The sequence below is a fragment of the Mus musculus genome, chromosome 9, assembly GCF_000001635.26.
Source record: "Mus musculus strain C57BL/6J chromosome 9, GRCm38.p6 C57BL/6J".
Classification (NCBI taxonomy): Eukaryota; Metazoa; Chordata; class Mammalia; order Rodentia; family Muridae; genus Mus; species Mus musculus.
In genome coordinates, this window is record NC_000075.6 from 64,869,746 (window position 1) to 64,896,222 (window position 26,477).

At 40.6% G+C, this 26,477-nt stretch overlaps 1 protein-coding gene and 1 pseudogene across 11 annotated transcripts in view; one reads left to right on the plus strand and one right to left on the minus strand.

Moving 5' to 3' along the window:
- Nucleotides 1–26,477, plus strand: part of Dennd4a (DENN/MADD domain containing 4A) — a 113,544-nt gene that overhangs the window by 63,622 nt on the left and 23,445 nt on the right. For all 11 annotated transcript variants that reach the window (XM_006510743.3, XM_006510741.3, XM_006510745.3 and 8 more), the window contains 9 exons: nucleotides 2,083–2,301; nucleotides 3,249–3,394; nucleotides 17,112–17,245; nucleotides 18,741–18,876; nucleotides 19,175–19,381; nucleotides 19,471–19,599; nucleotides 19,845–19,986; nucleotides 23,541–23,657; nucleotides 24,653–24,784. In XM_006510743.3, coding sequence (XP_006510806.1) covers nucleotides 2,083–2,301; nucleotides 3,249–3,394; nucleotides 17,112–17,245; nucleotides 18,741–18,876; nucleotides 19,175–19,381; nucleotides 19,471–19,599; nucleotides 19,845–19,986; nucleotides 23,541–23,657; nucleotides 24,653–24,784 — 1,362 coding nt within the window. The remainder of the gene's footprint in view (nucleotides 1–2,082; nucleotides 2,302–3,248; nucleotides 3,395–17,111; nucleotides 17,246–18,740; nucleotides 18,877–19,174; nucleotides 19,382–19,470; nucleotides 19,600–19,844; nucleotides 19,987–23,540; nucleotides 23,658–24,652; nucleotides 24,785–26,477) is intronic.
- Nucleotides 12,039–12,180, minus strand: Gm24347 (annotated as a pseudogene).

Genomic DNA, 26,477 nt, shown 5'->3' on the forward strand with positions numbered 1-26,477 from the left:
TCCCGTGGAGAGCCAAGGAATCCAATAGCTATTGTAGCTAATATAAATAACTCAGTTGAGTAGTCTGTCCAACTCTAGTGGGCAGAATGCAGAAGATACAGCCATGGATACCAAGGACAAGATGCCTGCTTTTTAAAAAATGTGTGTGTGTTTGTGTCTGTCCATGTATGTCCATATACACGTAGAGCCAAAGATTGATGTTATGTGTCTCCCTGGCTTACTCTCCAACTTACCTTTTAAGTCTTGTGTATATGTATGTGTGTGCTCTGGGCACATGAGGTTAAAGGACCACTCTCAGTAATTAGCCTTACTTTCCACCCTGCTGGAGGCCGGGTCTCTTCTTGCTTGCTGCTGCCCTTGCAGGCTCCAGGCTGTCTGGGCCACGAGCTTCTGTGGGATTCTCCTTTTCTCCCTCCCATTGTAGTAGCACTGGGATTACTGGTGCAGACTACTATGTCTTGCTTTCTATGTGTGTTCTAGAAATCCAAACTCGGGTTATCAGATTTGCATTCCAAGACCTTTCACCCACCGAGCCTCTTCCCTAGTGTCATGAACTACGCTTAAAGCTACAGATGTTTAAGGAATGCTGGTAGTTTAGATAATTAACTATTCCTTCAAAGGTCTTGAAGTTTTGAAGAAATTAGGAACTTCTGTCTTGCCCCTTTGAGAGTAGATGTTCTATTATATCTAAATGGAACGGATTTCTTACCAACAGGGCATCCTTTGACATCACTACATCAAAGTTATAGAACTCGGGGAACTAACCTTGGGCACCCTCATCTGCAGACCGAATTCAAGGGTTACTGTTTTGTATTTCTTTTTTTCAGTGTGGATATAAATGCACTCACCTGGTTACATGTGGAAGTCTTCCTCTATTGTTGCCCACCTTACTTTTGAGATAAGATCTCTCAGGGAACCTGGAGCCTGGCTAGCCTGAAACCCTGAGATCTCCCTGTATCTTTCCCTCTTCTTTCAGTCCTGGGGTTGCAGATGAACGTGGCAATGCCTGGCTTTTATGTGGGCTAGGGATCTAAATACATGTCTTCATGTGTGCACAATAAATACTCCACCTGACAAGCCTTCCTCATCCCAAGTTTGCCTGTTTTATAAATAAATTTCTTTAAGCAAGAGGATCTAGTTCCAAATCAGAGGCAGGTAGTTTCACGTCTTTTCTATATCCTCTAAAACAGTTTTTTCTTTAGTTATTTTCATAATACTGCTCTTTCAGAGGACCCAGATTTGACTCCCAGCATTCATACAGTGGCTCACAATCATCTGTAATCCCAGGTCTGGAAGATCCAACAGACCTTGTGCACATACAGACATGCGAGCAAATAGACACATAATAAAATAAATGAATCTTTGTAAAAATTATACTTACACTGTCAAATGGTTCCTGATGTGATTTTTTTTGTCTAGGAGTCCTTTTGTAAACTCAGGCCGTGCGTCATGGGCAGGAGTGCTTCAGTGGTGGTGCTCCCTCCTCTGCCTCTCACCACTGTGCTCTCAGATGCTCCTGCTGTGGAGGGTAGCTCCCGCTAATGGCTACTGGGCTTCTCAGTCCACCTTACCAGAAGGGACAGAAGTGACTCAGCCAGGCTCCTTTAACATAAATTACTCCTTACTACCTATTGGCTCTATTACTGAGTTGTCCAGGAAGAGGCTTTTTGGTTTTTTAATCCTTCTGTTTTAGCCCTCAGGCACTAGGATTTTATGAAGTAAGGAGTTGAAATGATTGTGTATTCTATATTTCCAATGCCGTGGTTGTTAGGAACTTTCTTTACTAGTGTGTGTGTATATACAAACATACTCACATGTACATATGTAGTTATGTTAGAGCGTGAACTAACTCGGATGATAGATTTACAGGAATAATTTTAGGTGTAAGTTAGTTAAAATATGCTCAACAGAACCTCAAAGTGATAGGGAATTTTTTCTTGGGGTTTGCATACTATGAAGTGATGTAAATGTAAGAGTTGTGGTTATGTGAGCAATTTTGAAAAAAAAGATACATTTTGCATTAAAACTAGGGTGAGCCTTATTTTTCATAGACAAAATTTCAAACCCTGTATTTCTTCACAGTGCAGCAGAGACCAAGAGATGATGGACTAATGGACTTAGCAATGAATGATTATGATTTTAATTCCGGGAAGAGGTTGCACATGATAGATCTGGAAATCCAGGAGGCATTCTTGTTTTTCATGGCCTCTATTTTAAAAGGTTATAGATCATACTTACGGCCAATAACACAAGCCCCGTCTGAGACAGCGACAGACGCAACCTCTCTTTTTGCCCTTCAAGGTGAGTGCTCATATAATAATATAGCTTTCATGTTGTTAAGCTTAAACGTGTAACAAATCATTTGTTCTCTGACCTAATAGTCCGTATTCAGCAAAGCACACACCTGCTCTGAGGCTGTGTGAGTGCCAGCTCTGTAGAGCAAGTTCTTTATTAGCTAGAATCCTAAGAACAGTTCTGTCTGAGAACTTCAGAACCTCTTGAGCACATTTAATTTCACTTTGTTGTGTCATATTTGTGTTGAGGTTTCAACAGTCTCTGTTTTCAGGGCTGCCAGGAACCCCTGGGACGGTCACCTCCAGGCTTGAACAGCCTCGTTTGTTTTATTTCAGTCTGCTTTACAAATACTATTTTCTTAGACTACAAAGGGGAAAAAGGGAAGTTGTGAAGCCCACAGTACAATTAATTGGTATCATGCTATATATTAACTTTCTCTTGTATTTAATATTTGGAAAAGAAATTAATCTAGTAAGGTTGTGCTCGGTGCCATGTAATGTCAACCATTTGGAATGTATCAGTAAGCAAAAGAGATGCTGCTTTCATTGAGTGTGCAGTCAAGAAGAGGGGCAATTAGAAGGTGATAGAGTGAGCAGATTCCGTTACAACCTTAAATAGGATAAGTGCAGAGAGCGAGAACAGGGGCAGAGAAAGCACGCGCACAACATGACACATACTGTGCACAAGCAGCGGTTGCAGAGACTGAGCTGTACTGGGTTATGTCTGACTGTCCAGGCGGTGACATGGCTCTGGGTGAAAGTGTGCCACCATCTCTGTGCACCTTCTCTATTGCTTTTCCTACTTCTTCCCCACTTATCAAAGAACTTAAGTTTTGTTTTGTTTTTCAGTAAAATAGTAAACAAAATGAGACTATAGATGATAGTGTTGATCAAGTTTCTTTTAGCAAAAGATTTTCTGAACCTGTTCTCACATTATCTATTTATGCTGAATAGCTTTCTTAAGAAGCCGGGACCGGTCACATCAAAAATTCTATAACATGATGACCAAAACACAAATGTTTATTCGCTTCATTGAGGAATGTTCTTTTGTCAGCGATAAAGATGCAAGCCTGGCCTTTTTTGATGACTGTGTAGATAAAGTAAGTAGTCTGCAGTAATCTGCAGAGCCCTGGCTTATTTTATGTGACTGTTATAAATGTTATGTTATTGTTTCTATTTACAGCTTGTAACAAAAATCTAAAATAATCTTATTTTCATACTTGACCACTTACAATGAGAGTTTGAGCAGCCTCCTAGAAATTATAGCACATACTTTCATTAAATTTTATTTATTGTTAATAGTAGTATAAGTCTGTGTGTGTGTGTGGAACCATGGGTTCCAAAGATGGAATAAGTGTGCTAAGCTTGTGTGGCAACCACTTGTATCTGCTAAGCCATCTTTCTTAAAGCATACTTCTTTTTTCAAAGATTTTTTTTAAATCACTGTTTAATTATATGCACATGTATAGAAGAGTGTGGGAGATCAGAAGAAGGCATTAGATGCCCTGGAACTGGCACTATAGACTGTTGTTTGCTACCAGCTGTAGATGCTGGGAACCAAACTCACGTCCTCTGCAAAAGCATTAAGTGCTTTTAACCACTGACCCATCTCTCCATCCCCAAAGCATACTTCTTAAAGGTGTTTAGTAAGAATTGTACCTTAACAAGGTTAAGGCTGGTCAGTGGTGGTGGGAGGCAGAGGCAGGCAGATTTCTGAGTTCCAGGACAGCCAGGGCTATACAGAGAAACCTTGTCTCAAAAAACCCAAAAACCAAAACCAAAACAAAACAAAACAAATCCTTATTTAACAAGGTTATGGTTAGGTTCCTACCCTATCTTCACACTTAGAGAGTGGGACATTTTCCCAAGCACATGAACCACTAACATTCTGAGATATCACATGCTTAAAGCAGAGGGCACAGCATAACAAACCTCATATAACTATTTTTACAACCGAGAGTGAATGTATACCTTATACTAATTCTATTTTAAATTCATATATGAAACTATTAATTTTCTGCTTAGTCCTTTTATTATTAGGTGACATGGTGCTGGGTTTGTGCTGGAAACAAAGGGAGCAGGAAAACAATACCCTGAACACACTGTCTAATCTTGAGTATGGTTAAGAAAATTGAGTTGCCTAGAGTAGACACCTGAGCCACGGCCATGAGCAAAGAGCTTCCATTCAGAGATCTGGCTTGACATGGGACTCAGAGCAAGAAGGCAAGAACATCCTTCCTAGGGCAGACAGCTATCCTCAGGATATCAGAGCTTAACCAGGATGGGACGTGTATGGCGGTGAAGGTAGTGTAGCACTCAGGAGCCTACACAGGGTCAACAGGGTGGGGCTGGCATAGCAGATGGGATGTTGGACTTGGATGAAGGAGATGCCAGCATGGTAGGCATGAAATTCAGTGTGTACAGGCTTGTCAGATTAGGGTGAAGAAGTCATCTGCATGGGAGCAAAGCACCGAAGAGGGGAGAAAGTTACATAAAGGAAGGGAAGATGTTCAAATAAGTAAATGTATTCAAAGTGATAAAGATTACCGTGGTCGGGAAAGGCATATACAAATACAAACTTAGAAAGAAGTAGAAAAGCATATACAAATACAAACTTAGAAAGAAGTAGAACAAACAGAGAGGCGGGGGGGGGGGCGAATCTTTGGAAACACACTATTGGTTTTCTGTCTGTGGTATTCAAAATTAGAAACAGCTATAGGAATAAGTACATGTTTCTATGTACGTACACATATATTCTGTGGCTTTGTATATCAAGAAAACCTAGGATCAGCCACACCTTAATACCAAAAAGGCATAGACTCTGGCTTCTAAATAGCAAAAGGGATCAGTACTCTTTAGAGAAATGACTGGTTTCTTTTCTTCTTGCTAGGATAAATACTCTGACAAAAACTACTTAAGGGATGAAGGGATTATTTTAGCTCATATTATGATGTCAGGGAAGTCAAGGCATCAGGAGCTTGAGACAGCTGCTCCATAGTCAGAAGACAAAAGCAATGCATGCATTTTCAGCTTGCTTCCCCTTACACAGTCCAGGGTCCTCTGCCTAAGGAATGGCGCCACCTCTAGTGGTATGAGCCTTCCCACCTAAATTAATCAGGACAGTCACCCACAGATATACCTAAAGCCCATCTTTCAGATGGTTGTAGATTCTGTTAAGTTGAAAGTTGACACTAACCCTCACAATTCCATCCTCTGTCAATATGTGAGCCACCCATTTGGGTTGTGGGACTTGAACTCCAGTCTCTGGCCCTCTGCAAAAGCAGATGAGCCATCTCTCCAGTGCCATTTTCAATATTTTAATAAATATTTTAAGCATGCCTTGTGGAATAAAATATTGACAAAAATGGGGAGGCATATCTGTAAGTTTTTCTCTAGAGCCTTTTTTCAAAAATAATTGTGTGCATGAGAGAGAGAGAGAGAGAGAGGAAGGAAGGAAGGAAGGAAGGAAGGAAGGAAGGAAGGAAGGAAGGAAGGAAGGAAAGAAGGAAGGAAAAAAGGAAAGAAGGAAAGAAGGAAAGAAGGAAAGAAGGAAAGAAGGAAAGAAGGAAAGAAGGAAAGAAGGAAAGAAAGAAAGAAAGAAAGAAAGAAAGAAAGAAAGAAAGAAAGAAAGAAAGAAAGAAAGAAAGAAAGAAAGATGTTTCATATGGTACAAACTCTCCACTGGTCATATGTATGTACATCCTTTATGAACAATGACATTCATTTGTATAATGTTATCTCCATATCAGGCTAGCTGAGTCATATGAGACCAAATTAGTGGCCCGGACTTAGCTAGTGACATGCAGCCCACTTGGGAGCATTGAGCTAGGTGGCAAGACTCTTAGTTAAGTATTAAAGGAGAATTTTTATAGTGTTTTTTTGATGCATTCACTATATTTTATTCACCAGTCTGTGTTTTAGTTAAACAAAAACTAATGTCACATAGTCTAATGAGATACTTATTAATATTGTAGGCTGTACAAGACTTGTAATTTTACTCCATCTCTAGGACATCCTGTCCTAAGGAGATCTCCTAGTAGTTAATACTTTAGATTGACTAGGGATTTCTGTAGGTTACTTGATATTTATGTGATGGGAGTCAATGTAGTGGATGATTTTTGAACAAGTCCTTTTAAAATATACATTCCAGGGTCTTGCTTCTCTTGCAGAGGACCTGAGTTCACATTCTAACATTCTTTTTTGTAACCTATTTGTAGCAGTGAGTTTTCAGCTACACTGCTTTGTGCTCCAGGTGGGTCTCATGCTTCTAGCCACCCACCCAGGAACTCTTATTTCTGAATGGGAGATACACACACACACACACACACACACACACACACACACACACACACACACACAACCACACACAACCACACACCAGTTAATTTTAAAATGCCTTGGGTACCTCAAAGGCTGGGCACTCCTAAATCTTCCCCTACTATCCCTGGCCCAATCGGAGAAGTGGCCAGTGGGCTGTGGTCAGTGGCCAGTGGGCTGTGGTCAGTGGGCTGTGGGCCGTAAGCAGTGGGCAGTGGCCACCCACCTGAATTCTTCCATGGCTCATTGGCTTTATTTCCTGCACCTCTAAATCTGATCCGTCTCCCACCACATCATGGTGATCCTCTGTCTATTCCTCTCTCCCACAACTTAGCAGACGCAAATCTAAGAGTCCCATGCATCTCCCTTTGCCCAACTATTAGCTGCTGATATCTTTATTGACCAATCAAAAACCAATTGGGGACAAGGACCTTCAGTGTTTGGACATACAGATTCCTGATTAAATCAAAGTGTTAGAACCAATCCAACACCTATTTAAGAATTCTAGATCCTGTGAAAATTTCTTATATACACACATTGAACTACGTGAAGACTTTACTGACTAAGCAGAAAATCAAAGCTAAGAAGCATGGTGCAGGTATAGATTAGTAACAAAGCTAAGCAAAAACAAACTTATAAAATCCTGAACCACAGTTACTTGTATTTGTTTTGTTATAATTCAAGGGACACTTTATTGGAGAAAATAAAATATCACAAGGCTTGATGTGTATTTTAATAAGCTTCATATGTAAAGTTGGAGGAGAGGTTGGTTGTCTCTGGAGTTACAGAACAGAACTCCTGAAATATAAGTACAGGGTGCTTGCCTTTCATAGTCGTGGATCCCTATAAAAACACTGAACATAAAAACTCAATAAGTAATTTTAATATGCAAGCATTTTTAGAATGTCTTATTACACTTTGAGAATAATCATTTATGTTATAGGCTATTCCTTAGTTGGGTAAGTTTGAGCTCATTTTGTTTAAGTGAACAAATCCTCTTACCTCTGAAAGTTTAACAATGAAAAATAAATGAATAAATTTACTTCCCTCCACCAACCCTTGCCTGTGCTTGAACATAAATTAGACATATTCCTCTTTTGACCTTAGCATATTCAAACTGGAAACATTTAACTCTGTTTTGAAATGAAAATGAGTAATGCTGAATAGAAATAACAACATAAGAATTATTTTCATTTGTGACTAATTAAACAAACATGTGTCTTTGTTCTTCACATGATTATATTTTAACCCCATGCAGTCTGCTCCTCTAGGAAGGGGCTCAGCCGCAGGCAGTCTGTGGCAGATCGTGAGCTAAGAGACTTTTCTGGCTTTCCAAGTGCTCACTTGCAGAGTTTCCTGAGCATATCAGGGTCTTCTGGAAGGATATAAAGGGAATATAGAAATATCTTAATTACTCTGCATGGCATTGAATTTATTTTTCTCTCAATTGAGACAGATATCACTGTACTTTCCAAAGACACAGAGAGATGTTCAGGTGACAAATGTGGGATTTGTGACATTGTTATATCTACAATACAATGCAAAATTTTAAACATGCAGTTAGAGGACATGTCTTTGCCAAGGCATTGGGTCTGTGGGTCAGTTCCAGCCTGTATTTGGTTTTGTGTGCAGAGACACACAGAAGCACATTGTTTTCTTCAATGAGTGAACAGTTGGGCTGCTCTTGTCCTCAGCCTAACACTAATTCATCTGGAAACTTAGGAAGAGTGAAACTCTCTTCAGTACACCACTATCCATTTATGTTTTAAAAATTCTCACTGGAGTGTTCCATCTTAATTGTTTTAATATGAACTGGCTGCTTTCTAGTCTTTCATCTAGAATGTTCTTTCTCCAGCACCTCAGTAACTGTAATAACCTCTTGCTGGAGTTGAATGCCCTGCTTTCAGCCCATGCCTCTATAACTACTTGCTTAGTGCATTTCCCTGTTAGAGTGGAGCTGTCTGAAAGTGCCTTCTCCTCTGCCCCTTGGTTGCAAACTTAGTAGAATTGGTATTAGAAATTCATTGCTGCACTGTCTTTCACTACACTGTGAGATCCTTGCAAAAAGTCTAATGCCGTCTTGATGTCTCGACATTTGTGTCTGATCTCTTTCTCTTTCTTGGGGCACCTCTAAGATCCTCGGTATCATGGAATCTCAGGGGATGTGGAGAGATGCCTTATGTAGGCATTTCTTTATGCAGTGACTGGATCTGTGTGGATCCTTTTAATTTGGGAATTCACTTTCTTCACTTCTAGAGTTTTTTCTTTATTCTTTTATTCTGCTCTCTCTTCTCTCCCTCTCCCTCTCTCTGGAAATATGTATTATTTGAATATTGACCCTCCTAGCCTGATCCTCTTAATTTTCCCCTTTTCACCTAATTTTCTTTCTACTTTTTAAAAATATATATTGGGATTATAGTATAATTACAGCTCTTCCCCCTTCTTTTTCCTCCAAACTGTACCATGTATATCTCCTGCTTTCTTTCAAATTTATATCCTTTTTTTCTTTAATTATTGGTGATGACAACGTGGTGGTGGTGGTGGTTGTGGTGGTGGTGTGTGTTCCTAAATACATAACTACGACCTGCTCAGTCTGTATATTGTCAGTTGTATCTACATGTTTCCAGGGCTGACCCGTTGGTCGTGGGTAACTAGTCAGGGCTCTTTCCTAGGGGAGACCACTTCCCCCACTTTCAGCTCTTTAGTTGTCTCGGGTTGGGATCTCATGAGCTTCCCCTTCCAGTTTATCATGTCTTTTTGTATTGTCCTTGTTCAAGTCATGTTTAGGAAGCCATGTTGGTAAGATTTCAGTCATGGGTGTAGCTTCTGACATTTCTAGGAGACATAGTCTCACAGCAAGTTTTCTGTTCCTCTGGCTTGTACAATCTCTTTACCCTCTCTTTCACAATCATCTCTGAGCCTTGCTTACATGCACAAGTTGTGTTGTAGATGTATCAGTTGGGACCAGGCTTCTCATCTCGGCATTTGAGCAGGTATGGTTTTCTGTAATGCTCTCTGACTGTTGGAAAGTGATGTTTCTTTGATAGGGGTTGGAAATTACACTTACCTGTGGGTGTAAGGACTAATATTTAGCAAGTAGTTAGGGATTATGCTGTTTTAATAAAGTGGAGCTTGTAGGTTCTCTGCCAAGATCCATGAACTTCACCATCCCCGGGTAGTTGGCTACGTTTCCAGTACCAGGCACAATTTCCATCTTATTGAAATTAGAAAGCTGTTTTTTCCTGCTAAGATATGCCTGTGACTATTGCACCCTTCATGCTGTCTTGTCTGCTGCTCACTCTAGGGTTCCTAAGTGTCCTAGCTGGGTAGGACTGTTGGTTGTCTCTCTCCTTTGGAAGCGTGCATGGGCTCTCTGGTACTGTGGGTGGTAGTCCTCAGAGAGGAGGCTGCCAGGTCATAGCCAGCTCTGGGCTTCTGGCACCTCTGCACAAAAAGACTTCAGCAATAGGGACTTTCCTCCCACCTCTGGAGGATATCCAAGAGCAGTAACAATCAGTAATCTATAATATTTCGTGAGTCTCTTAGACAACCCTGACAAACAGTTCAAAGGAGGGTACCTCACTGCCCTGGAGACCCTCCTGTCACGCTCCTCCAGCACTAGGATTACAGGTGCATGCTACCATATCCTCTTGCTTGTGTGACAAGCAGTTGTCCCACTGGGCCATCTCCCCAGCTCACACGTTTTATGACTGACACATCCAAAGCACTAACAACTTGTATCTTGGCATCCTCCTGCTTCCTTTCTTCAGTGCCTGGTCAGTGTTTGAACCCCAGTTATGCTGTTATCTCCCTCCAGTTCATTTGTCTTGGCTTCTTTTTTTATTGGTTCTTTGTGAATTTCACATCATGCAACCCAATCCTACTTAGATCCCTCTCTTCCCATTCCTACCCTCCACCCTTGCTACCTCCCCATCAACAGAGAAAAAATTCTTGTTGTGGAAGCTGTTGTGTGTCACAGTTGTCCCACAGTATACCCTTTTGTCTACACATCTTTGCTTGCAAATGTTTATTGCAATGTCTAGTTTGAGGCCTCTGGCTTCTGCTTCACTATCAATACTGGAACCTCACTGGGACTCCATTCTAATATCCCGTTGCTGCCCTGTGTCATGGAGATCCTGTAGTTTTGGAACTGTAGGACCAGCCTCTTCATTCACTCCAGCAATTCATAGATGGGGTAAGATACTGGGGTGGACAATTCAAAGCCCTGGATCTGGGCCCAAGAGATATCTGAGCTGGTCAGCCTGCCTGTTTTCTGCTCTTATGCCCTCAGGGCTGGCTCACCAGCAACCCCCACAGTCAGGGCTAGCTCTACCCTGTTGCTCAGGCAAGTGCAGGGCCCACTCTCCTGAGTCTTGCAGCCACTTGGGACAGGGACAGTTCTTCCACCATCATGACCCTGAGGCCAGCTCTCCTGTCTGCCATAGGTGTTGAGGGATGAGGAAGAGGAGGGGGACATCACTCCTTCATCCACACCACCCACTGCACAGCAGACAAGTGGTAGGGCCAGCTCAACGGTACTGCCCAGTCGAGGTGCAGGCCCTACTCTCTCTAGTGCTGCAGCAGGAGAGGGGCAGGGACAGCGCCCCTGCTCTCATGACCCCATCGGAGCCAGCTTACCCTCCTGCTACAGGTGGCAAGGGCAAAAGATAAGAGAAGGGGACTCTCTCCCTGGTCCATGCCACCATTCATGCCATGGCACAAGAGACAGGTGACCGGGCCAGCTCTCCCACACTCATATCCTCAGGGCAGCTCACCCACAACTTCCACAGTGTGTGGGCCAAGTACCACAGCTGATTAGAGGCAGGGGTAGTTCTCCTGATTTCATACCACCCCAGGCTGAGCTCTTTCTTGATGCCCAGGTGAGGGGTGGGGCCAGTTTTGCACAGCCTTCAGACATCAACATGTCCCCAGGCAGAAGATCAGACAAGGGATGTCTGCCTGCTGCTTCAGAGCCCAAACCTGCCCCTTGGTAGCGGCACAGGCCAGGATGCCACCATGGTTCCAGATAGGATCAATGACCACTCCAACAATCTGTTTTTACTACCCTGTAGTCTCCAGTTCTGCCTCTCTTCATTGTGCCCATGTCCTCTGTTTCTTTTCTTTTCCATTTCTCCAGCACTTACTTGCTCCTCTTAGTGGCTCCCAGCGTCTCTGGGGTCCCCTCAGGAGTGCTATGTCCCGCTCATGCATTATGGCATCTGAGCACGGTCTGCCCACCAGCGCCTGTGCATCTCAGGCTAGCTCACTCTCTGGGCCCCATGGCATCAGTCTAGTGGTCATCTCTGGCTGGCTCCTCACCCAAGCCTGCATCCTAAGTGAGGGGTGTTTGTTATGGACTCACTTCCTGTCCTGGGAGTCTGCACAGCATCTAGCTGGGTCCTGTCAGGCTAACTTTTCCCACTAGGGAATATTAGGCTACTAACCATTCAAATGTTCGCAAGTTAGAACACTGAGCAAAGACATACCCTTTCTCCCTCTTCCACCTACCAATGCACAGAGCATACTGATGTGACATAGCAGCCTTACCTGCAACGCCTCTGGAGCATGCTCTCTTGGTTTCTTATTTCTAACCTCCTTATTGTCGTTCTCATGGGATTTAAGAACAGTGAAGGTATTGTACATGTTTTATTCAGACAGAAAGATATATGTTATTTTTCTTTTCTTTTTTTAGATTATTCATTCATTCATTTATTTATTTTGTGCTTCTTCATGCAGTATTTGTGAGTTATTTTTAATTAGATATTTTCTTCCTTTACATTTCAAATGCTATCCGGAAAGTCCCCTATACTCTCCCCACACCCTGCTCCCCAACCCACCCACTCCTGCTTCCTGGCCCTGGCATTCCCCTGTACTGGGGCATATAATCTTCACAAGACCAAGGGCCTCTCATTCCTATGATGGCCGACTAGGCCATCTTTTGCCACATATGCAACTAGAGACACAAGCTCTGGGGGATACTGGTTAGTTCATATTGTTGTTCCTCCAATAGGGTTGCAGACCCCTTTAGCTCCTTGGTTACTTTCTCTAGCTCCTTCATGGGGGCCTTGTGTTCTATCCAATAGATGACTATGAACATCCACTTCTGTATTTGCCAGGCACTGGCACAGCCTCACAAGAGACAGCTATATCAGGGTCCTGTCAGCAAAATCTTGCTGGTGTATGTAATAGTGTCTGGCTTTGGTGGTGATTTATAGGATGGATCCCTGGGTGGGGCAGTCTCTGAATGGGTGAATAGAAAATTTTATTTTCTAGAGTCCAGCTTCTTGAGTTCTTTGTATTAAGGAAAAGTAATTGTTGCTTCCTTCCGTCTCAGCTCCAAACTCTGTCTCTGTAACTCCTTCCATAGGTATTTTATTCCCCATTCTAAGAAGGAATGAAGTATCCACACTTTGGTCTTCCTTCATCTTGATTTTCATGTGTTTTGCAAATTGTTTCTTGGGTATTCTAAGTTTCTGGGCTAATATCCATTTATCAGTGAGTGCATATCATGTGTGTTCTTTTGTGATTGGGTTACCTCACTCAGAATGATATCCTCCAGGTCCATCCATTTGCCTAAGAATTTCATAAATTCATTGTTTTTAATAGCTGAGTAGTACTCCATTGTGTAAATGTACCACATTTTCTGTATCCATTTCTCTGTTGAGGGACATCTGGGTTCTTTCCAGCTTCTGGCTATTATAAATAAGACTGCTATGAACATAGCGGAGCATGTGCCCTTATTACAAGTTGGAACATCTTCTGGGTATATGCCCAGGAGAGGTATTGCTGGATCTTCCGGTAGTACTATGTCCAATTTTCTGAAGAACCGCCAGAATGATTTCCAGAGTGGTTGTACCAGCTTGCAATCCCACCAGCAATGTAGGAGTGTTCCTCTTGCTCCACATCCTTGCCAGCATCTGCTGTCACCTGAATTTTTTATCTTAGCCATTCTGATTGGTATGAGGTGGAATCTCAGGGTTGTTTTGATTTGAATTTCCCTGATGATTAAGGATGTTGGACATTTTTTCAGGTGCTTCTCAGCCATTTGGTATTCCTCAGTTGAGATTTCTTTGTTTAGCTCTGTAACCCATTTTTTAATAGGGTTATTTTATTTTCTAGAGTCCAGCTTCTTGAGTTCTTTGTATTAAGGAAAAGTAATTGTTGCTTCCTGTTATTTTTGTTGTTAGAGTTGGGATTCTGTTCTTGCAGCTATCTTCTTTTAGGTTTGTTGAAGGATTACTTTCTTGCTTTTTCTAGGGTGTAATTTCCCTCCTTGTGTTGTTTCCCTTTAATATTTTTTGAAGGGCTGGATTCATGGAAAGGTATTGTGTGAATTTCGTTTTGTCATGGAATAATTTGGTTTCTCCATCTATGGTAATTGAGAGTTTTGCTGGGTATAGTAGCCTTGGCTGGCATCTGTGTTCTCTTAGGGTCTGTATGACATCTGTCCAGGATCTTCTGGCTTTCATAGTCTCTGGTGAGAAGTCTGGTGTAATTCTGGTAGGTCTGCCTTTATATGTTACTTGACCTTTTTCCCTTACTGCTTTTAATATTCTATCTTTATTTAGTGCATTTGTTGTTCTGATTATTATGTGTTGGGAGGAATTTCTTTTCTGGTCCAGTCTATTTGGAGTTCTGTAGGCTTCTTGTATGTTCATGGTCATCTCCTTCTTTAGGTTAGGGAAGTTTTCTTTTATAATTTTGTTGAAGATATTTACTGGCCCTTTAAGTTGAAAATCTTCATTCTTATCTACTCCTATTATCCTTAGATTTGGTCTTCTCATTGTGTCCTGGATTTCCTGGATGATTTGAGTTAGGATCTTTTTGCATTTTGCATTTTCTTTGACTGTTGTGTCCATGTTTTCTATGGAATCTTCTGCACCTGAGATTCTCTCTTCCATCTCTTGTATTCTGTTGTTGATGCTAGCATCTATGGTTCCTGATTTCTTTCCTAGGATTTCTATCTCCAGAGTTGTCTCCCTTTGGGTTTTCTTTATTGTTTCTACTTCCATTTTTAGATCTTGGATTGTTTTGTTCAATCCCATCACCTGTTTGGTTGTGTTTTCCTGTAGTTCTTTAAGGGATTTTTATGTTTCCTCTTTAAGGACTTCTACCTGTTTAGCCATGTTCTCCTTTATTTTTTTTAAGTGAGTTATTAATACCCTTCTTAAAATCCTCTACCAGCATCATGAGATATGATTTTAAGTCTGAATCTTGCTTTCCGGGTGTGTTGGGGTATCCAGGATTCGCTGTGATGGGAGTACTGGGTTCTGATGATGCCGAGTGGTCTTGGTTTCTGTTAGTAAGATTCTTACGTTTGCCTTTCGCCATCTGGTAATCTCTGGTGTTAGATGTTCTAGCTGTCTCTGGCTGGAGCTTGCTCCTCCTGTGATTCTGTTAGCCTCTGTCAGCACTCCTGGGAGTCCAACTCTCTCCTGAGTCTCAGTGGTCAGAGCACTCTCTGCAGACAAGCTCTCCTCTTACAGGGAAGGTGCACAGAGGTCTGGAGCTCAGCTCTGCCTCCTGGCTGAAGATGAAGATCCAAAGGGACTCTGTCCAAGAAGCTCTGTTTCTTCTGAGGCCTGTGCGCTCTTCTGCGAGGACTGGTCTCTGAGAGACCCAGGATACAAGATGGCAATTTCACCTGAGTCCCGGGGTTAGAGACCTCCCTGGAGGCTGTCTCTCCTCTGGCAGGGAAGATTTGCAGAGGCCTGGTTCTCAGCTCTGCCTCCTTGCTGAAGATGAAGGCCCAAAGGGCCCCTGTCCAAAAAGCTGTGATGCTTCTGTGGCCCGCATGCTCTCCTGCGTGGCCTGGTCTCTCTTATTTATTTATTTAATGTATGTATATAAGTACACTGTTGCTGTCTTCAGACACACCAGAATAGGGCACTGAATCCCATTACAGATGGTTGTGAGCCACCATGTAGTTGCTGGGAATTGAACTCAGGATCTCTGGAAGAGCAGCCAGTGCTCTTAACTACTGAGCCATCTCTCCAGCCCATAATTGTTATTTTTCATTATTGGTAACTATACTTTATCTGGTGAATTCACTCTTCTTTACTTATCTATTGTGTGACATATGTATTACTTGTAGTTAGTTGCTGTTGCAAATGTACAGAAACATAGCACTGATAGGTGTTGGGCTTTTTGTTTTGTTTTCACTTTATTTTATTTTATTTTATTTTATTTTTTGTACAGGATTTCTCTGTGTAGCCCTGGCCGTCCTGGAACTCACTCTGTAGACCAGGCTGGTCTGGAACTCAGAAATCTGTCTGCCTCTGCCTCCCAAGTGCTGGGATTAAAGGCATGCGCCACCACTGCCCAGCCTGTTATTTTCTTAAAATAAAAATACAGTAGCAATATTCAAACACATCTTGCTTTCTAAAAATGACCATACCAGGCTGGGTTTGTGACTTAGTGGAAAGTTGCATGCCTAGTGCTCCTCTGGCTTACTGTACTCATTGTATCTTTGCTGGAGTCTTATAGGCTTCTCCTCCCCATAAAAGAACTCAAGGACAAGTTTATTAGAGTTTGGGAGAAAAACAAATATGAGCAAGCCGTCTGTAAACGTTGTCAGCTGTGGGTAGGCAGGGGAGGGGAGAGAAGAGACAAAGCCTTGTCAGTGGGGTCTGGGGAAGGTGGTCTCTGTAACAGTGGAAGTCAGCAAGAAGCTGCATGTCAGAGGGCCAGGGAGACTTCAGAAGGAGGGTAAGAAGCCCAGAGGGTCAGAAGAAGCATGCCAAAAGAAAACGGTAAAAGGAAAATTTAAAAGTAATATTTTCCCGAGTTAGAACCCAGAGGAACAGGCAGGCTCAGCAGTGCTTCCATATGGGAAGTGCCACATGCCGCACACGGCAGCCTGAAAGTCCTTCTGACCAGCTGAAAATAGAAAGCTAGCTTCTTCTAGACAAACAGATTTTTAAATATCCTCCAACAGAATGGAAATAAGTGATGCTCTAACAATAATTACTTTGAGTTTTTCAAAAATTAAGTAACACTAATACTCGTTACTTTGATTGGAAAATAAGTGATATAGAGATAATATAAATTAATTGCTAGTGATGCTATCACTCACATTTTACATTTTGATAATTGTGGATGTGCCTGTTTGAGAGGAAGAACATGTACAAAAAATCTACATGACAAACATAATCACCCTCCATTTTAAAAAAAAAAATTAGGAATAGAGAACTAGGCATGGTGACACAGACCTTTAATCCCAGTTCTTGGGAGGCAGAGGCAGGCAAATCTTGTGAGTTCCAGCCTGAGCTACATAGTGAGACACTGTCTTGAAATAAGTAAATAGTACAATTAAAACAGAGACATAGGTACATGTCAAATTAGAAATAGGACTACCAAGATGTTTCAGCAGGTTAGGGTACTTTTTAAAGATAGTTCTGTAGTAGATCTTGATGGAAGTGGTGTGTGTAACTAACCATTCCCCTGCGTATGAATCCTTGCCTAACCAATGTGGCTTTTAAATGCATTTCAAAATTCCAGGTGGATACAGACAAGAGTGGTGAAGTTCGACTTATAGAACTGGATGCATCTTTCAAAAGTGAACATACCGTTTTTGTGACACCACCAGAGATCCCCCATCTACCCAATGGTGAAGAGCCACCATTACAGTACAGGTATTCAAGAAACAGTGTATGTTGGTTGGCAGGGAAGCAATCCCTCATCAATGGCATAGCTTTCTAAGGATTGTGGTATTTTCAAAAATACAAACTTACAGATCTCTAATTTTTAGGTGGTAAGCAAGCCTATCCCACATCCATTAAGGTTTGAGGTATAAATAGATAAGAAACCTATTTTTTTGAGATAGGATTTCTCTATAAAATACATTTTTCATAAGCTTGGGTAAATCTCTAATTGTATTTAAGTATGCCTGTCAATACCTGTTAAATTAGAGCAGACCACACTCACTTGTAGAATTTTATTATACAAGTTAATTATAGAATTTTGATTTTTTTTCCTTCAGTGTTAAAGAATTTTGATTTTTACTTTTCACTAAAAGCAGTTTTCTCCCTCCTACTCCCTCTTTATGGCAGACACACATTGATTAATGTAGCTGACTTACAAAGAGATACTAAATGTAATTTAGGTTCATTTTCTGTTGCCTTAATTTGTATGACACACAATCTTAAACTACTCATGTTTTATAAATTTTTAAGACATGAAAGTTGAGACTTATTGACATCGACTTTGTTAATTTAGAAATTTTGTAAGAGACTGCTGAGGGATTGCTGTATAGACTTTAACGTGTGTCATCCTGCCTTGGTCAGATGAGAGCCGTGGGGCATGGATGTTATTTGTTTTCAGTGCTCTCTACATGTACTTTTATCTAAGGCTGTATTTCCTCTTTTATTTTACATTGTTCTTATTCTTCAATAATACTTTAAAGATTCTAGTACTATTTCATATCTGTAATTCATCGAATCTCACTCTTTTTCTTTCTTCTAAAAGTGAAGTCCTAAACCCACTAGCTAACCTGATAAGCTAACCAAGACAATGTGAATCTAGCCCAGTGTGCTTAGAGGCCACACCTGTGCTGCTGTTTCTATATATGAAAAATGTTATGTAATGATGTGTGTGTGTGTGTGTGTGTGTGTGTGTGTGTGTGTGTGTTTTCAGACAGAGTTTCTCTGAGTATCTCTGACTTTCCTGGAATTCACTCTGTAGACCAGGCTGGCTTGCTTCTGCCTCCCAAGTGCTGGGCTGGGATTAAAGGCATGCACCATAATCCCCAGCAAATATCTTTAATCTAAAGCAACATCATTACTGGCGGTCTTGTTTGAAAGAATATTATTCTGTGATCCCTTTACTACCGGCAACATATGCAAAAACACTAGCTAAGTATGTATATGAACACTAATTTTAAAAAGTTTGCAGGAATTGCTTTGGAATTTGATATCAAGGTCATTCAAATGTGTTTCCTCTTTTATTTCCAGATATATTGATATTGAGTCTGCATTTATAAAAATAACAGTATTTATTTGTTGAGTATATTTTATAATCTGATAGAGAATTATAGCTAAATTCTAAGTTAATACGTTATTTGGTCATAATTCTTCTAGCTAGCAGCAATCTGTTTGTGGTTGAAAGGCAATTTCTTCTTCTCTGAAACAGCTATAATGGATTTCCAGTTCTCAGGAACAATTTATTTGAGAGGCCTGAAGGATTTCTACAAGCACGAAAGAACAAACTACCTTCAAAACCAAGCAGTCCTGGTAGTCCTTCTCCCATGTTCAGAAGAACAAAACAGGTGCTTTGAAACTCTGTGTTCCTCATGTAATCAAACATCAGGCCAGCAGTGCATCTGATGTTCTGCCTTGCGTGGCAGCCCTTGCTGCACAGCTGTAGCCTTAGCAGATGACAAGGTGCTTGGTGCTCTAAATGTAGTTTGAAGTAATCAGACCTAAAACTTTATTTTATATATCATATGATACAAACTCAAAAGGAGATTTTAAAATATATTAATTGTCAACGAGTTTTACAAAACATGTGACTTTCTGTGTTCACCATTCAGCTTAATAAAGATGCTACCTTGGACTTCTTCCTAGGAAATCAAGTCAGCCCATAAGATCGCAAAGAGGTATTCTTCTATCCCTCAGATGTGGTCTCGGTGTCTGCTGCGTCACTGTTATGGATTGTGGTTTATTTGTCTCCCAGCTTACGTGAAGGTTTGTCACTCCAAAGTCAGGGCTCTGAAAACTGCATACGATGTGCTTAAAAAAATGCAGCTGAAGAAGATGGATCCACCTGATGAGGTAATAGTGTGATTCCAAGGGTGTCGATTATTAGAGATGCCCGTGCAGAAGAGCGTTTGTGTCTGTTCACCTCTCAACTTGTGTTGCAGGTGTGCTACCGCATTCTCATGCAGCTCTGTGGACAGTACGACCAGCCTGTACTTGCGGTTCGAGTGCTTTTTGAAATGCAGAAAGCTGGTATTGACCCCAATGCAATCACTTATGGATATTATAATAAGGTAATTGTTTGGATTTAATGAGGAAAATGTGTTTTTGTCATTGTACAACATTAAATTAGTAGCAAAAGTAATCAGAGGCTATTGGTATTGATTTTAGAATGTTCAGAATATAGTTCATAAATTAAGACTTTTTTATTTTCTAATGTGTTAACAATCTACCTTTATCTTCTTTAGCTTAATTCAGAAGCCAGTGTATGTTCATTTATGAAAATTGTTTTGTTAATTCTGTATTTTTAAATGAATAGGCTGTTTTAGAAAGTACGTGGCCTTCAAGAAGTCGTAGTGGCTATTTCCTCTGGACAAAAGTAAGAAATGTTGTTTTAGGAGTTGCACAGTTCAAAAGAGCTTTGAAGAAACATCCACACTTACCACAGACAGCGCTCTCAGGTAAGTAAAAAGTTGTAAGGTATGCGCATGGTTAGCTTTTTTCAAAACTAATTGGTTAAAGTTTATATTTTTAGAAAATTTTAAGTACTTTGAAATACTGACTATTTGGGCTGATGAGATGGCTCAGTGGTTTAGAACACTAGCTGCTCTTTCCAAAGGTCCTGAGTTCAATTCCCAGTACCAAATGGTGGGTCATGATACCGTCTCCTGCCATGGAGGTATACGTGCAGACAGAGTGCTCAGACATTTAAAAACAAACAAACAAAACATAAAAAATACTGAATATTTTCTGTGTTTTATGCCAGCCAGCAACTTTTTAATAAAAATTAACTATTGTGCACAGTACCTGGTTCTGGAAGCCTTCTGGATTCAGGTTCAGTGTTTGTTTATGTGTAATGAACTACATGGGAGGCAGGAGCTAAGCCACTCCTGTTCAGTGTAGAGCTTACACACACAGCCTTATGTTCATTTTATATCGTGTCTGTGATGTGTCTGAGGCTTGAGATGAGCTACCATATGAGGTCATCTATGGAATTTTCCACTTGTGGTGTCCTGTTGATACCTAAGTTTCAGGTTTCAGATTAAGGAACTCCTGCCTGTATTAGACAGTTCTTCCCAGTTTAGAAAACACTAGATTCTTCTTTCTCCAGTTGTTAAATTATCAACATTTAGGGATCTTGTTTTAATAGTCATAAATAATTCACAGTAGATTCTCACAGTAGATTCTCTATTGTAGCTGTATTTTGCTGAGTTTTGTGGCACCATTGGTTCCATAGTAGGTTCTTAGCTTTAACAACAAACTCTGCTGTGTCACACTGGTATTTCTAAAAACGCTACCGAACTGGATTCTTTTTTTTTTTTTTTTTTTTTTTTTTGGTTTTTGAGACAAGGTTTCTCTGTGTAGCCCTGGCTGTCCTGCTGTCCTGGAACTCACTTTGCAGACCAGGCTGGCCTCGAACTCAGAAATCTGCCTGCCTCTGCATCCCAAGTGCTGGGATTAAAGGCGTGCGCCAGATGGCAGTGACGGATGCTGTCAGTCATAGATAGTGGTCATAGCACACACATTGCAGAACAGGCACCTTTTGTGTACTTCTGTATACAGTTATTATAGTACATTTTAAAGCTACACTTGCTAGTCTGTGTTTTTACTTTGTTTTCAGTGACATGTTTAACTGTCACTGTTTGATTTTCTATTAGGCACTTAACACTAAATTTAATTACTACATGTAGCTTTCTTCATTATTTACTGGAGAGGCTCAAGTATTAATTCAAGTTCGTGATAACACAGTTAACTCTAGGTAGCCACAAATCTCGTCATCATTTTAGGGGTGCCTTTTTTTAGGGCAGGGGATCAAATTTGTACATGCTGGGCAAGGACTCTGCCAATGAGCTGTACTTCCAGCCCCTTGACATGTTATTTTATTGGACAGATTTTCTTCTCAAGAAGTCCTGTCTATGTGTCTGAGTTAAGAGTGTTACACCAGCGTCTACTCCCTGATTTTAACATTATGTTGTGGTCATGTAGGGTATGGTTAGGAGAAAACAGGCAAAGAGCGCCACCAAGAACTTTCTCTAAAATGTTAGTTTTTACAACTTTTAAATTAAACCGATATAAAAGAAAAAGTTTCAATTTAAATGCTAAAGTCCTAGCAACAACTATGACATTACTTTCATTGGTATACAGGACTCGTATGTAAGGGCAGGTGCTGTGGTTCTGTGTGTAAAGGCACGTCTTGCCACGCCCAGTGACCTGACTTCCATCCTCAGCAACCACACAGAAAGAGAGGACGCACTCTTGCAAGTTGTCCTCTGAACCCCACTTGTCTGGAGGTCCACAAGCGTGTCCATACACGCACATACAATACAAATAAGTGATTTTACACAAACATTAAAGCATTAGTATTAAAACCCACTAATTTTGACTTTTCATTATTTAAAAGTACATATGACTTTAGTATATTATGAGCATGAACTCTTAATAGACAGAAACTTTAAAAAACAAAAAATTGTGAAATATGAAGAGTGCTGTTTCTGAAAATGGCAGCATTATTTCAGTCTCTTTCACTTTTAAGACTAAGAAATGTGAGCTGGTTGTGCTAAAATATAACACATTGATTCTTCCTTGGCTGGTTTATTCTTGATCCTACAGTGTGAATTTAATCAGTTATGGAAGTCGGTCTTGGGCTTAGTTCCTTAAAATGAAGAGATCTTCTAATAAGTTTGCCTTTTTAAAAAAGCCTGGCTCAGAACACTGTGAAATCTAACAACAACAAAAAAATCTTTAAATTTTCCTATTTGTGATTTCTTTGGAAATTAGACCTGAAAGGTCCTTTAAGCAAAACGACTTTAGATTAATATCAAAGACATAATAGTGCTATAACCTCTTCAGAATTCTTTGCAAGTTTACAAAACTTGTATTTTTATTCTTATAAACATAGCTTTGTGTTTTATAAATCTGAGAACTGGAAGTTCATACAAAAACAGTAAATTCTTTAAAATCACACATTCCCACACATCACCTGCCACTCAGAACCTTAGCTTTTGGGGGGTGCTGGGGGAAGGTTGTTCTGAGACAGAGTTTCTCTGCCTTGGCTGTCCTGGCGCTCACAGAGCCTGCCTCTGCCTCCAGAGCACTGGATTGAAGGTCTGCGCCACCAGGCCCAGCATTTTAAGAGTAATTTTAACACACTATATTTTCTGACTGCTACATATTTGTACTAAAGTGTGGTTCTATAACTCTTTGGTTCAGTTTTAAGAAAAATTATTTGTCAATGAAGTTAAAGGAACCTGACTTTGTGGCAGAATCATTAGACATTGAATGCCGGTGACCTTTATGTGCGTGTTATGAATTCCCTGCAAATTTCTCTTCTCCATTGCTTAGTTAGAACTCAGGCCAGACATGGTAATCCACACCTTTAATCCCAGCACTCAGGAGGCAGAGGCAGGTGGATCTCTTCAAGACCAGCCTGGTCTACAGAGAGAGTTCCAGACCAGTCAAGGCTATGGGAGATCCTAGCTTTAAAAAAAAAAAAAACAGACTTTGACCTTGAAAGATGATGAACTTGAGTGAAGACTGTATGGCTTGTCTGGTTTTGGTGCCCACAGAGTAATGTGAATGTATATATTTACTTGACTGCAATATGGAATCAAAAGGGAATTACCTAGAAATTTTCCCTTTCCTGTTAATGGAGATGGGTGCTGGGCAACCAACAAAATAATGCTTTGACTGGAGATTTTCTGAAGTCCAGAGAAAATCTAAACACTGGTGCATACCCCCTCATTCTAGCTGTTTCCACTAGAGAAGTTTGTGACAGGTGTGGGGATTGGCCAGCAGGCCCGAGATGTTAATCCATGCTGCATCCCTGGAATGTCACCACTCACCTGCATGGTGTCCTGTCACAGTCTGCACTTTAGTCCCTCAGCAGGGGGGTCCTGTTGGCCTAGGGATTTTTGCAGTTGAACAGTCTTCTGTCTGGTCATTAAATTTGTTTAAGAAATAATCTCAATAAAAGTTTATGGTAAGCAGCATAGTATTTGTTTCTGTTTTTGCTCAGGTGGCCGGTCTGATCTTGGATATAATTCATTATCTAAGGACAATGTTAGAAGAGAGGGTCCATCTACTGAAGACATTCAAGGGGAAAAGGAGAAAAGAGGGAGTGATTCTAGTTCCTGTAGGTATTCATTGTTAAGTTGATTTTATGTAAGCTCGTATAGAAAATACAAAAACTTCAAGTATAAAAGTACTAGTTTAGCCTCTGTCTTCCTGTTATAATTACCTTCCTTCTCGCTGATCCTTGTTACTACCTAGTACTCTCACCCACAAGCGTTGTGTAGCAAGTGTGACTGCCCAGTGGTGGAACTTGCCAAGCAAGTCCTGTTAAGTGAACGCCAGGTGACTCCTGTGAAAATACGCATAGTAGAAATGTCTTGTCTTGTCTTTTTTTTTCTTCTTTTTAAAACAGAGTTCTTTTTCTGAGGTCTAATACACGCTGTCTTAGTTAGGTCTATCACTGCTGTGATAAAACACCAGGAACAAAAGCAACTTGGGGAGGAAAGGGTTTATTTGACTTCCATACTTCAAGTCACAGTCCACTGAGGGAAGCCAAGGTGGGAACAAACAGGACAGGCCTCTAGAGGCCAACTGGTGCCTCTGGCTTCTTTGGCTGGTTTCTTTCAGAACCCAGGACCAAGGCTGGCCCCACCCACAATGGGCTGGGCCCTCTCCCATCAATCACTAATTAAGAACGTGTCCTACAGGCTTGCCTGCAGCTAAATCTTCTGAGGCAAGTTTACTGTTGAGGCTCCCTCCTGGATGACTCCAGCTTGTGTCAAGTTGACATAAAACTATACCTTTATTTAAGGTTTGTTGGTGAATTACGATTTATATTTCCTTTCTTCCCACTCCAAGGTGCATATTTCACAACCACAGAGAAGATATAAAATTCTATATGAGCCTTATATATGACCAGCTCTTAGTAATTCAATTTGGTCCACACTTGATGGCCTTTAAGTGCAGTGAATTATTTGACAAGTGTGTAGAGAAGCAATTAGTATACTCTTATCACCAATTTTCATTTTGAAATATATAAGACTAAAAGCCTCTCTTTATACATCCTGCAACATACGTAAGTTTAATTCTGCTAACATTTTACATTTGCCGTTATAGTGTCAGAAAATGAGAGTACAAAAGGAAGTGCGGAGTGCCTCCCTACTCTCAGTTACCAGAGGGCTTCCACTATAGTTCGCCTCAACGGTGCACATAACGACAGTGCTGGTAAAACATCCGGAGAATGTGAGGGTAAGTTGAATAGTATACATTTGCATATGCAGAATGAAGTGTATCTGTGTCTACTAAGTATGTATTTTTAAATATTAAATTTAGATTCTATTTTTGGTGGCAGATATCCTTACCCACTGAGCCATCCTACTGATCCCAGTGAATATTTGTGTACCCTCTCTTACTAAAACTTAGCAGCTTGAGTTTTGTGTTTTATAGCATATTTGCTCAAGCTTTTATTATAACAAGGCACACCTTGTTTTATTATAAGGGCCTGAATGCTGCCTTTTAATTTTGAACTATTGGGACTTCCAGAAGGGAAAGTGTGCAAAAAAAGGGTGGAGGGGAGAAGTAAATCTGAGGGAACCATACACCTAGCCAACTTTTAAATGAGCCATATGCTTTTGTAGTCTGTGTCCTTCCTGTTTATTCAGAGGCAAACTAAAAAGTCCCTCAGATAGTTTGAGAAAGTCATGACCATGGTGATGCACGCCTTTGATCTCAGCACTGGGGAGCCAGAGGCAAGTGAACCTCTGTGTGTTCCTCATCCCCTGGTCTACTTCAGTGCTTCAGGCAGCCCAGGCTACTTAGTGAGATAGTGTCACCCAAAGGAAAAAAAAGCTGCTAATCAATGTTTTTCTTTGAAAAGAAAATATTTTTTAAAATATTTTCATAATGCAATATAGAAATTTCAGTATTAAAACAAAGGTAAAGTTACTTAATCTACATATATAGTCAAAAAAGATTTGAAGATTTAAAAATAATTTTTACATGTGGATAGAATTGATATAGTTACCACTGGTTTGGTTTGGTTTGGTTTGGTATTGGGGCTTATTTTTCCACTGTAATAAGGAGATGGCTTAGACTTTCAAGTTCATCTAGCATAGTACAGTTCTTTTTTATTATTATTATTAGATATTTTCTTTATATACATTTCAAATGCTATCCTGAAAGTTCCCTATACCCTCCCTCTGCCCTGCTCCCCTAACCCACCCACTCCCGCTTCTTGGCCCTGGCATTCCCCTGTACTGGTACTGGGGCATACAAAGTTTGCAATACCAAGGAGCCTCTCTTCCCAGTGATGGCCGACTAGGCCATCTTCTGCTACATATGCAGCTCTGGGGGTATTGGTTAGTTCATATTGTTGTTCCACCTATAGGGTTGCAGACCCCTTTAGCTCCTTGGGTGCTTTCTCTAGCTCCTCCATTGGGGGCCCTATGTTCCATCTTATAGATGACTGTGAGCATCCACTTCTGTATTTGCCAGGCAAGTATAGTACAGTTCTATAGCTGTTACTTAATTTAGTATAAATTTATTACTGTTAAAAAGTAAATCTTGGGGCTGGAGCGAGCAGAGGTCCTGAGTTCAATTCCCAGCAACTAAATGATTGTTTACACTGTACAGCTACAGTGTACTCACATACATAAAATAAATAAATAAATCTTTTAAAAATAAAATAAAATAACTTGTAAAAAAAGTAAATCTTAGTTGGTAAGTTTTTCTTTTGTAAGCAGTATATGCTAATGGCTAGAAGCATAGACTTTCTCATCAGACAAATTTGAATTTGAATCTGAGTCCTGTTACTTAAATACTATATAACTTTGGCTAAATAGTTTCTCTCTCTGCATGTCTGTTTTTTTTGCTCTGAATGTTGGAATGTTTATAGCAACAATAGCAGTAAACTGCCTAAAACGGGCCCTGCCGAGTTCCAGGC